General features: G+C 38.4%; 1 protein-coding gene across 2 annotated transcripts in view; it reads left to right on the top strand.

Moving 5' to 3' along the window:
• STOX2 (storkhead box 2) overlaps positions 1-12924 on the top strand; it is a 205249-nt gene that overhangs the window by 104197 nt on the left and 88128 nt on the right. Inside the window, exon 1 of one of the 2 annotated variants that reach the window (XM_075197146.1) lies at positions 4248-5356. The exons of the other annotated variant lie outside the window; for it this stretch is intronic. Within the exon in view, the coding sequence (XP_075053247.1) occupies positions 5191-5356 (166 nt within the window). The 5' untranslated portion in view covers positions 4248-5190. Of the gene's footprint in view, positions 1-4247; positions 5357-12924 lie in introns of those variants that run through there. 2 annotated transcript variants of the gene reach the window in all.

Raw genomic sequence — 12924 nt, 5'->3', positions numbered from 1 at the left:
AATTAAATCAAGTATAAACAAGTAGAATATAATTAAAAAATTCTATACCATTACAGTAATGTAACTTATTTAGTAGTGAAGTAATGAGCAAATAGTGACTAACTGTCCAAGTATATAAATAATTGTATATTTATCAAAATGTTGCTGGGACAAATCTTTAAATTCCGTGACAGTCCCTGAAAAGTAGGGACAGTTTGCATCTATGTATATATAGCTGTGACAAAAATGTGCAGCATGTTTATTTATTTTAAAGGTTATTAACTTGTGGGTTCCCAAAATATTTTTATTGTGTCTTTGAAAAATATTATAACAAAAGAAAAACAATCCAGTTATACCATTAAACATTATTACAACTGATATCGGATCTAGTTGACCAGATAACTGTTTAGGCTGCAAATTTAAAAGGCATATAAAAATATATATTATGGTGATTTTAACACCCAAACTCTATAAAGTAATATAAAATAATTTATATCAATATATGACAAAATAAAACAGTAGTTGCACCCCCAAGCATTTGAAATTACAGCAATCCATCCATGGCGTTGGATTCTGGAACCTTTGAGTATGGAATATTTGTCTCGTGGATTGCTGCTTCTGATTGGTCCTCCCACTGACACCCACTCCAGTTTCAGCTGGTTCTGTGAGATGAACAGTAGAGCCCAGGGAGAAATGGCTGCTTGGAGCAGCACTCAGGGCTTGAGACAGGGGAAGAAGCATATTGGTAATAGGTGGTAATGCAGCTTTAAAGTGTAAGTGATGGATCCACCAACGCATTACTAAAGCTGGATACACACTACACGGTTTTCGTTCAATAATCGGCTCAATCAGCCGACATACGACCGCTCGTTCAAAAGTCGGGTCAGTGTGTGTAGTGACACGTTTCCGTTGTGTATTGTGTATAAACTTCCGTCCGATCCACAACAGTGAGTACGAAATTACAATCATTGCTCACGCCAACATGGCCGTAAAAAGTCGCTAAAGGGACGTCCGCTCTTCCCTTTATCGTCCTAAACAAGGCTAGTGTGTATGCAGTCCATGGACCGAGCGATCGGACCATCGATCGCATGTAAAATCGCTCGGCATAAAAAGATGGTGGAAATTTCTGTAGTGTGTACCTAGCTTTAGGCTGAGCCAAGACTGAACAGTAGATGACTATAACAATGTTAATGTACTGAGCGAAGATCCCATTAAGTGTACTGGTTTTCTCTTTCAAAAGTATAGATCCCCTACACATAACTTATAAAACATACATTGAACTGACACTTTATATGAGTTTCATAAATGTTTGCATCAAGATATTTTTGTGCCAAGATTAACAAGGATTAGTACAAGAAGATTTTTTATGGGCAAGTGATCTGCCAAAATTAAACATACAATAATGTATTTGTGGAATAAACTATCATCAACATTTATTTATATAGCGCCAGCAAATTCCCTAGCTCTTTACATTTGGGAACAAACACAGTAATAAACAAAATGAGTAAAACAGACAAAGAGGTGAGAAGGTCCTGCTCGCAAGCTTACAATCTATGGTTGAAATTAAAAAGTGCTTAGATGCTAAAAAGGTTTTAACATTTTGTAAAGAAACACAAAATTAGTAAATGGTTATTCAACTTCTCCAGTGGCTGAAAAGCTCTGGTTTCTGCTTTTCGAAACAATATCCAAGATAGGTGACATATATAAAAACTGTTCTACAGGTAACTGTGTAAAAAAAGGAGGTGTTATCCATACAAGAATGAAGCTGTCATTTTTCTAGTACAATTTACTAGAGCAAGCAAATGTCTGATTGGTAGCTATTGACAACACAACTTTTCTACACAGTTATCTGTGGAACTGTCCCACAATCTGTTCAGGATAAATCTCTCTTTACAAACCAAGGTGAAGATCAGCCTACCTCTATTGGAGGATCTTTAAGATTGCTCTAGTCTCTTGCTGGTTTTTCCAGTTAACAGCTTAAACACCTAGTTGATGGACAGCGCTGTAATTCCTCAGAATAAAAAGAACAAGTATTTCTGTGCAGAGCTAGTGTATGTGTATCGACCACTTGCATATTTAAAGAAAAAGTGAGCTTCATCAGGTACCAGAAATGGCCCAACATGCTGTTAATTATTATTTTCTAAAAAATGCTGTAATGTTAAAAATTTTGAAATACAGCATATTCATTTCATTTTGGTGTAAATTTCCTTCTGAAGGTTAATTGGAGTTCTGATTAACGATACTTCATGAACGACACCAGGGTATTTGGAAACATACCTGTATATATTTTTTCAAGTGCTCACATGAGCTACAAGCCCATGGGGTTTTGAATTCCAAAGTCTTTTTTTACAGATTTGGCAATAGCAGTGTATACTGGAAGTTCATGTATTATCGCAATGTGTCCAATATATTTTCTCTACAGATCCATTTTCACTGCATAAACATATTGAGCCTAATATACCATATTGTTGGGTAATTATCTTCATCTCTTAAAATATCTGTCCTGGTTGAATTATAAAAGTACGATACCGTGTGTCGATACCAATGTTGTCTGTTATCCAGTATTGTTTTGCTTAATGTAGTAGTATACATCAAGAGGAAGGGACATCCTTTAACAAATTGACATATTTTGTCCGCCTTGTGCCTTATGCCACATTGATGTCACCAGGTCTTAGGGAATTGACAGGCTGCATCTCATGTATTGTAGTTGTAACTGGTTTCTAATGCTGGCCATGCACATAGTGATATCACTGGCAGCTTTGGCATTTTGTCCCAACATCATCATTCTCGATCATGTCCAAGAATTCAGCCTGCAGATGACCACTACAGTAATGTGTGTGCAGTCATCTTCCATCAGACCTCCTAGTAATCCATCAATTCTAACAGTATTGTCCACATTTGGCAACTCACATGTGTGGCCATGTTTGAAACGTGGCGCAGGATCAAGCAGTTTGTGGTTGGCACTTCTGCCTCACAGCACTGGGGTAATGAGTTTGATTCCCGAACATGTCCTTATCTGTGTGAAGTATGTATGTTCTCCCTGCGTTTGTGTGGGTTTCCTCTGGATGCTCCGGTTTCCTCCCACACTCCAAAAACATACTAGTAAGTTAATTGGTTGCTATTAAATTGACCTTAGTCTTCCTCAATCTGTGTGTGTGTGTTAGGGAATTTAGACTATAAGCTCCAATGGAGCAGGGCTGATGTGAGTGAGTTCTCTGTACAGCGCCGTGGAATTAGTGGTGCTATATAAATTGCTGATGATGACAGTAGCTGGAACAGAATACATTTTCTACTGATCTCTAGAGGGGTGAATAAGTACTCTGCAATTTTTAGTGGGAAAATTAAAAGGGGCAAAATGCTTCTTATATGTACTGTAAAAACATATAGACCGATTAAGTTCCCTTAAGAAAAGAAGTAATTTTGCACCCTTGGGTAATTGTTTATTAATCACAGGAAATTGGACAATCCAAGTCAGTTTTACAAGTTTTCAAGTTATGACTGGGCTGAATAGTGCTGACATAGGCAGTAGTATTGCTATGAATTATTGTTTGTATACACATAAAGTGTGACATCTATTGACCGCTATCTGTCAGTCGTGTAACAGCTGTTCTGTGCATTGTGAGCAGAGCAATCAGCCCCACGTTCCTCTGGGTAGGTTGGTAGTGAGCAGCAAGCAGATAGGAGAAACAACTCTTCCATAACAATTTTTATTACAGTGGAACTTCCAGCTGTCACCAGACCATTGCTGATTCTGCTCCCTGAAATAACATAGACGCATACTCATTTATTTATTTATTTTCCTGCTTTTTGCCCCTTCTCCATTTTCAAAACAAACATTTTCTTTCCTCCTTGGAGAGGGCTGGACTATCCTAAAAATACACAGCTTTGTATGTAAATAGATGAGAGCTGATTATATGCTGGGACTACAGCCAAGGTTTGAGAGAGCCTCAGGGTGTTTTACATTTAAAATGTGATGTCTGACAGGATCAGTGTGTCTGTCTTAACCCTGTAGTGGAATGGCATTGATCTTGCAGTAGGAATGGAACCGGTAACGCAACACAAGCAACACTGTAAGACTATATACTAACATACAATCCTAGCCCTCGAGAAAACAAGGAATTTGAGGGTATGTTGTGTGAACATGAAGCTCCAAGGCTTACTTTGCAAGGTGAAAGGGTTAAGACAGCTTCTTGATTAGCATGAGACTGGGTTGGCTGTCTTGCTTCCTGCCCTTCAATAGCTTTTCACTGCATTCAAAGGCACAGAGCCATTCAACAGAGGACAGAGCAGGCTTTGCAGCGCTGGGAATACCTGAAAGCAAACTGCTTGGGTCTAATTGTGTTGTAGGCCACTAAGCTCGCACTAGCGGCCTGGAGAGAGCATTAAAAGGAGAATATGAGCAGTGGCAGGAAAAGGCTACGAGTGGAACAAGCGAGGGGGAGAGACACTGACCAGCAAACCCAGGATTTCTCCCTTTTATCCCTGTGACAATCGGTGTGCCTGGGAATAGGTGTGATGGGGAGCATTTGCACGCCCAGTGTGTAAGGAACAGCTGTGTGACTGTGAAGAATGAATATTGTCGCTTGATTACTGCAATGCCGATTTAGATTGCCTCATTGATTCGCTTCACGGAATCTGATAGGCGAAGAGAGGGGGGGAGAAAAAAATCTACTTTTGTCGTCATCACCCCCTCATTTTAATTCCACAACCATTGGGATATTGACAGTGGGGTTTTTTTTTTCTCCACAAGATCTTAGGTGCAAGGGTTCAGGTTGAAACCAAATTCTGTGGGTGTTTTTTCCCAGTATTTGCTTGGTTCTTTTGTGTTGTGCCTCACAGTTGGCTAAGCAGCCCTATGCTGAATCAAGCTATTGTTTGGGATCTCAGAGCTTTCACGCTACAAATCTCTGCTCACTCCCCCTCCCCTTCTTTGGCTGAGAAGCCACATAATGTGCCTTTCCTCCACATGAATCTGGAAGCTATAAGCTGGATTGATTGCAAATGAAGTGTAATGCATTGTGGGACGTGTGTAAAATTGGATCATTCGAGGGAGAAAACGAACGGACCTGCAGCTGGCTTCCTAGAAGAGGTAGCAGCAAAATGTTTGGCGCCCATGCTCAAGCTGTGTGCTTAATGTTTTGATGAGAAAAAGGGAACAGCGGTGAGGCCTGTCTCATGCAGCTGGACAATTAGGCTTCAGGTAGCCTCAGAATGAAGAAGACTCGGAGTACAACCTTACGCCGGGCTTGGCCTAGTGCTGATTTCTCTGACCGGGCCTCAGACCGCATGAGGTCCCGTAGTGAAAAGGACTATCGCCTGCACAAACACTTTCCACCAGCTTTTATTTCCCAGGCATCACGAGGCTATATGACATCAGGTTTGTCAAATTTCTTACCTTTAATTCAGTGCTTCAAACCAGCTCGAGAGAATAATGGATTTTTTTTCCAATTTATATATGGCAGAAAAATCTGAAACCAAAAACAGTATTCAGTCATTTCATGTATTCTATCTATCTATCTATCTATCTATCTATCTATCTATCTATCTATCTATCTATCTATCTATCCATCCAATGGGCTGGCATGCATCTTTGTATACAACGTATAGGTGTATATGTTTACACAGTGATATGAATTCTATATATTTTGGAGCTTGTGTCTACATCCACCATTTTGTACATCACTAACATTCTATGTTAGGCCTCACAATATGGTGTTATTTAGCAAATAATGTATGCAGTACATCTAGATCTCCGGCTCAGTGACTGTATTGCTGCTGGCTGCACTGGCCACACACACAGGAGCTCCTCAGCTCACCCTCTTTCAGCTTCATTTTTCCATATCACCAAAGATATTTGTAGCTGGATGCCCAGTACTTACAATATGCTATAGGAAGCACGCTACAGAATGTATGAGCATTGTATGTGATGTGACAGCTTTACACATATCTGTTACACTGACACTCCAACATGGACATTTGCCGGAGTACAGACTTTTCCTCTGCTGCAGAAATGGTGCAGTAATAGTCTTACAGACAAACCCCACACAAATCTGCAAGTTAAAGGAAGAACAAGCTACGATGAACTCTTTCTTCCATGTATGGGTTCAGATTGTGTCTTCATTTCAATGTTACTGCAGGATGGCATAGATAAATCCTAGTTTAATTTATAAGGGGGGAAAAACAGGCATGCTTAAGCAATGACCACAATCTATTTAAAGACTGCTGCGTAATCTTAATGCAAAGCAGCTCTGGGCTGCAGAAAGGGATGGTGGTTTTGCTTCCCACAGCTAGACTGTATTCTGATCAACCTGGACATATTAAATTGAAATATATTTGGCAAGGCCTTGACTGAATCCTTATTAGGTAGATGTGTATGTTTCATATATGCAGTGTAACGAATGTCACTACATTGAGATATACAATGTGTAAAAGGCTATGACTACAGATACAAGCATATATAGTTAGGGCTAGATGTCTGATGGGAACAGTGCAGGGCCTATTCATAAATAGTTATATAGAAGACCTGACATTTAATGGGCTTTTGGGCATTTTTGCGAGATATCAATTGGTCGTACTTACTTGCCCCCAACCCCAACGAACGATACCCTTGTTCTACATTCATGTCACGTAGACCTATAAAATTTATTTTTTTCTTAGGTCTGAGGAGTACATCGATACATTGTATTTCACTCTGTATTTTCATGTTAGCCTATACACTTGTACAAGGCCTTGCTTGTCAGGCTAGGTGATAGGAGGGTTCCAATGGCCTATACACCTTGCATGTTTCCTTCGTTTGTCTCAGAAAGGTATAAAGTAATGTGGGAACATGTTAGATCTGCTATTTATCCTGCTAAAAGTATACCCCTTTCCAGTGATGTCACAGCTTTATGTAGTTAGTCTGTGCTACTACAGTGATTTTGTAATATGACCAAGTTGATCTGGCTGGAAAACTATAACTAACGGTGGTACAATTGACTGGGCAGTGCACATATATTGCTAGAATTTAACTGAGATTTCTTTTCTTTTGGCTAATTAAGAACCAAATGCAGATCTACTTGCCTTTCCATGGTCACCGACTGCCAAGATAATAGAGGATTAATATTTTTTTTTAGTATTAGTGTAAATTACATTTAAATATGGCTGCCAGTGCATCAGTAGAAAGACACAACTTCATGTCCCAGTGACGTAGCTTTCTCTTGACCACTGGAGTGAGCCTGACTCAGCTATATTGAGAAATGGTGTATAATTATTGCACTGGTTAAAAACAGGGGGACTATAGTTGTGGATCGTGTAAAAGGGACCACAGGTTTTATTACTATATAGAAATATCTGTATGCACTTAAATAAAAGACTAGCTACCTCTGTATCGTTCTATAATGTTGAATACTTTTCCCATGACTGCTTTGTAGCAGTGTGCTGTTTTTGTATGTGTATCCCATTACAGTGATTCTGGTATGTATCTAATTATTCGCCACATATTTGTGTATCTCCAGGATGTAATGTAATCACATAATGAAGCCATAAGCCAAGAATAAACTGCTGTTTTATGAATGTATAGCCTTGATCTATCCACTTGTGAAAATTGTTATGTTGTGATAACTTGAGTGTCTCTAAAAAGCTCATCTGACAGTCTGTCCTGCCTTCATGCTGTAATGTGAGAAAGTCTTGTGTCCTTTTAACGGCCAGCCATGCAGTGATGTGTAAAGGGAGAAAAGGGGTGGGTGGTGGGGGGCTGGAATGAGGGAACTTTGCCAGTTGTTTTCTGTGGTATAGGAAAGTGAAAGATTTACAACATCGGTTTGTGGCTAAAATCCTTCACCTTCTACAAATAAGAAGCACAACACAATATATATTGATAAAAAGCATGTGTGAGGAGATTTCAAACCCCCCAGAGCCTCCTATCAGTGTAACCCGATGCTAGATATTAGGACTGCCATGTTGATCTAATACACCCCCCCCCCCTTGTAAATATCCATATCCCTGCACGGGTTGTTATATGAGATTGGTAAGTGTGATGGTACTGCGCTTGGTGTTATTACAGGGAAATGCTGTTAACTTCTATTGGTGTTAATCATTTCCTCCACAAAACAGATTAACTCGTTTTTAGACATGAACCTGAATGTATAAATGCTATTTTTTATTCTTGTTTGAAAGCTGGACTGGGTTTGGCACTGTTTTTATTTTTGCCTCCAATCTACTATATACTCTACTATAAACTCATTTCACTAAGTAGCACAGTGGTTCTTTGGCTAGCATTGATGCCTCAGCACTGGGTTATAAGTTCGACTCCAACCAGTGCCCTATCTGCGTGGAGTTTGTTTGTTCTCCCCATGTTTGTGTGGGTTTCCTTCAGGTGCTCCGGTTCCCTCCCACACTACAACGCCATATTGGTATATTAATTGGCTGCTGATAAATATGAACCCTACTTTGTGTATAGAAGAGAATTTAGACTGTAGGCACCAATGGGTCAGGGACTGATGTGAATGATTACACTATTTATATAAATAAATAAATAATTAATTATAATAATATAGCATCTTCTATAGCATGCAGTCTATTTTATCCATATGTTCCGCATACTCACTAACTGTACACTTTTAGCAGGTATAATACCTTTCTCTGTGTGGTTGTACTCAAAAATATTATTTTTTTACCTAAAACCTGTATAATATAAGAACTTTTAATTTCCTTTTGAATGTCCACAGCTGTAGTAGTTAGAAAATAAGTTATCACAGCGCTATTACCAAACTGACCCCAAGTGTGTGGGCCATAAAGTTGCAGAGTGATAAGAATTCCATTACAAAATGATCTGATTGTTTCTGGGCATGTGCATAATACCAATCATTGCTATTGAGCCCTAATGTGATCTGGTTGTTTGCCATGAATACAAAATGCAGGTTTTTCAACTCTTGTCCTCAAGTACACCCAACACCCAACAAGTTACGTTATGAGGTTTTCGTTAATCTTGCACAGGTGAATTAAACTATTTACCTGGGTCTGTAATTATCTCACCTTCTACCACAAAGAGAAATCATCAAATTATTACCTTTTGGTATAAGCTGATTCTGTGCTTCATATGGTTTGTGTCAAGCATTGCATGTATGCCTTAAAGTGCCTATACAGGTCTGTGTTATTGTCTTATCAGCCTGACCTTTGCTTGGTTCCTGACCATGGTTTCTTAATGCCAGCCTTGAACTTACGGCCTGTTTTGACCTTGATCTCCTCTTGATTTTGTACCACATCTGTCCATTTGTGTATGACCCAGACTACCTGACCTCCCTCACCCTTCTGTTGGTTGCTAGTTGTAGCCATATTGGCTGGGGGCATCCAGTATCGGTGAACATATTAAATTTTTAGGGAACGAGAGATGTTAAAGGCAAAGACTGCAACTAGTCTAGACTGACTTCCTGGTGACCATTAAGGTTTATCAGTTGAGAAACACAGGCCTAGTGAATGTATATGTCTAATGTGCCCAATTGAACACACATTATGATGTTTGGCAATCAGCCCAAATGACACGTTTTGCCTTTACATTGGTTTCTTTAGCCATTACTTCACCTGTTACCTAAGCACATTGTAGGCAACTGTTTTTTGGGCCAAACCAATATTTAGCCAATCAAATAATTAGGAAGCAGTTACATTACCGAGGCATGAGACACTTTGTAATGTCACTGGTTCCTAGCATATTGGTAGGCTGCATTCACATTAGTAATGGTTTAGCCTACATAATGGCTTTCTCCTATGTAGGAGAAGGTGGTATGTTCTCCATCTGTTGCACATCTGTACAGCATAGTCTTTGATGTGGAATTTTGGTGGTATAAGTATTGTTTATCTGCATAGTTTGCATACTCTTTGCTTACAAGAAATATAACTTTATATCAAACCTGTGGTTGTGTAATAGTTTTCAAATGGCAAAAAAAAGTTCTTTGGAATCCATAGCGTGTTTTTGTTTTTATGAAGCCATTGTTTAATACAGTATTTGTACAATCCATGTTTCCTCCGATATGTGTTGTGTTGTAATACTTTATTGTATGTCAGAGAGGCTTGAAAACAGGTTTGCCCATTTGCTTAACAGCCCTTCTACTTTATGTAAATGAAACAAAAATAAAAATGTTTTAAATGTATAGTGGATATGTACTGTATTTGAAGGCTACTAAGGTGTCCTGTATTTACCTTGATAAATTTATCAATAAAGTTGGTCTATTCAGAATACTCTCATATACTCATGTTACTGATGTAAGTGTTGCCCTGTCAGCTACTTGGGGCTAGATTTTCTAAACTGCGGGTTTGAAAAGGTGGAGATGTTGCCTATAGCAACCAATCAGATTCTAGCTGTCATTTTGTTGAATGTACTGAATAAATGATAGCTAGAATCTGATTGGTTGCTATAGGCAACATCTCCACTCTTTCAAACCCACAGTTTAGTAAATATACCACTTGGTGTTTGAACTATTTTAAAAAAAAGTCTCTCTTATCATCATTATTGACACATACAAAGATTAATTTACAATAGTATCCACTATGCATTTACTATTATAGGGTTTCATTGGATAGCTTGCTCTTCTTAATTCAGCTTTTATAGTCTTGGTTTCAAAATCTTCTGTTACAAATTATAGTTCAATTGATACAAAGCGTAAGAGCTATTGGGCATCCTATAAAAAAAATAATAGTTCTGATTTCAAAAATTAGAATTCTAAGGGGGGGAAAGGGGGGCATCAGTAATTTTAGATAGAAAGTCAGAATTCTGACTATAAGGAATTAGAATTCCAAAATAGTCAGAATTCTGACTTCAAAGTGTTCTTAAAGTTTTAATCTTCAGTACATGCACTTGTTACTCTCTGTACCAAAATATTTATTGGGATAACTGCCCCAGATGAATATATAATTGGCTACAAGAAAAAAAAATTATGATCATCATCTCAGTCATGTCTACTGTCACTTTGTGGACAACCCCCATAACTCATTTCCTTTTAATTTGTATTGTAAATGGGGCTCTTTCGAGCCTGGTTCATATTTTAAATAAGTTATGATGGTAAAAAGAATTTGGGAATGTCATTGTTTCATGTGTTTATATTGGTACATGCTTATGTTTTAATTACATTGGTACATATGTGCTTAAAAATGTACTTTATAGTATAAAAAGCACCTAGAACTATAGGCTGATTCTTGATTACCTCCACCTGCGAGAACATGTAAAAAGTAATTTTGCAGAGGTAAAGAGGCTCTTTAGCCCCCTTAATCTGGGAATGCCCACAAAATACACAATCCTCACCTATTGAAGCTCACTTAAGTGCCTCATGTTGCAAAATGAAATCTGCACCTAACTCACATCCAGGTACTCCCATCCAACATGCAGTCTTCCACTCCCTGCAGTTGATGCGCTAAGCCATGCACTTATGTGCAAAACAGACACAATAGCGCCAAAATACTAATATGACTTGACAACATTTGCAGTGTGTGCACCCTCTTTGTGCAGCTTCGTTTAAACTGTTCTGCTATATAAATAATCTGGGGCCTGATTCATTAAGGTTCTTAACTTGAGAAACTTCTTATTTTAGTCTCCTGGACAAAACCATGTTACAATGCAAGGGGTGCAAATCAGTATTCTGTTTTGCACATAAGTTGAATACTGCTATATTTACTACCCCACAGATTGTGTGTCTGCATTATTTACTAGCCACCAGACCGGATTGATTTTTTTATACTTGCCACCAGATTGAGGGCTCTTTTGCATACTTTCCACCAGATTGTGTGTCTGCATTATTTACTAGCCACCAGACTGGATTGATTTTTTTATACTAGCCACCAGATTGAGGGCTCCTTTGCATACTTTCTACCAGATTGGGGGTCTGCATTGCATACCATTTAGAAAATGGGCTCTGCTTTTACTTGTGGTAACCAGAATAGAATTTTTATAATATTTGCCAGAATCTCTGTTTTATATACTTGCCACTATATTGGACTTTTTTTTGTACAGTTCCTTGCTCTCTAAAGCTGGGTACACACTACAGGGTTTTTGTCCAATAATCGGCTCAACCAACCAACATACGACCGCTTGTTCGAAAGTCAGGTCAGTGTGTGTAGTGACACGATGGTCGAACTTCTGCCCAAATGGACGATTGTCACCTCATTTGGTTGGTCGTACCTTTCCGTTGTGTAGTGTGTATAAATTTCCGACCGATCCACGATAATCCTCTGATACGTCCTCGACCTGGGGGGGGGGCGTGTGTATGTAAATTTGTGATCCCTGTACCAGTTCCACATGGTGCGGTATCCGCACATCACTGACTTGTCTTTTGTATACATGTGTATTGCACCTGTCTGGTTGCAGACCATTACACTTGTATAAAGCACGCGTGTTATTACCCTTTGCATCTATATTGGGAACCTATTCATATTTACCCTTTATAAACTTATACCTTTATAAACTATTAAACTTATAAAGTCATATTAACCTTTATTAACTAATATTTGTAAAATACCCAGAATAAACCACAGTGTTAATGCAACAGTTTTGTTGCAGGAAAAAGTACAACATGTTTTATTGTAGAATATGACAAGTGTAAAAAATAGTATTACACTTTAAAGGTGCTACTGCTTTGTGGAAGAACAGTTCCAAACAACATACACATTTCAACAAAAATATTCTCAAGGTTTTTTTCTTGATGTAGGTTATATTCCCTTTCATTTCTTTAAAATAATCCTGAAGCTTTAGAACGTTTTGTTTTCCCTCAGAACTTTCATCGGATATGACGATGGTATCTAAGAAACAAGAAAATAAAAAAATGTTTACCATTAAACTTCTACATCTGTAATAAAGTTAATAAAAGTCTTAATCCAACACCAGAAATACTCTCATTTGCTCACCTTGCACACTGCTCGAGATCAGTTTGTGTTGTGGTGCCTCTGGCACAATCGCAACAATAGCTTAACCTCCATAAATTC

The sequence above is a fragment of the Mixophyes fleayi genome, chromosome 1 (genome assembly GCF_038048845.1).
Source record: "Mixophyes fleayi isolate aMixFle1 chromosome 1, aMixFle1.hap1, whole genome shotgun sequence".
NCBI lineage: Eukaryota > Metazoa > Chordata > Amphibia > Anura > Limnodynastidae > Mixophyes > Mixophyes fleayi.
The sequence above is the reverse complement of the archived record's forward strand: the minus strand, read 5'-3'. Positions and strand labels throughout refer to the sequence as shown.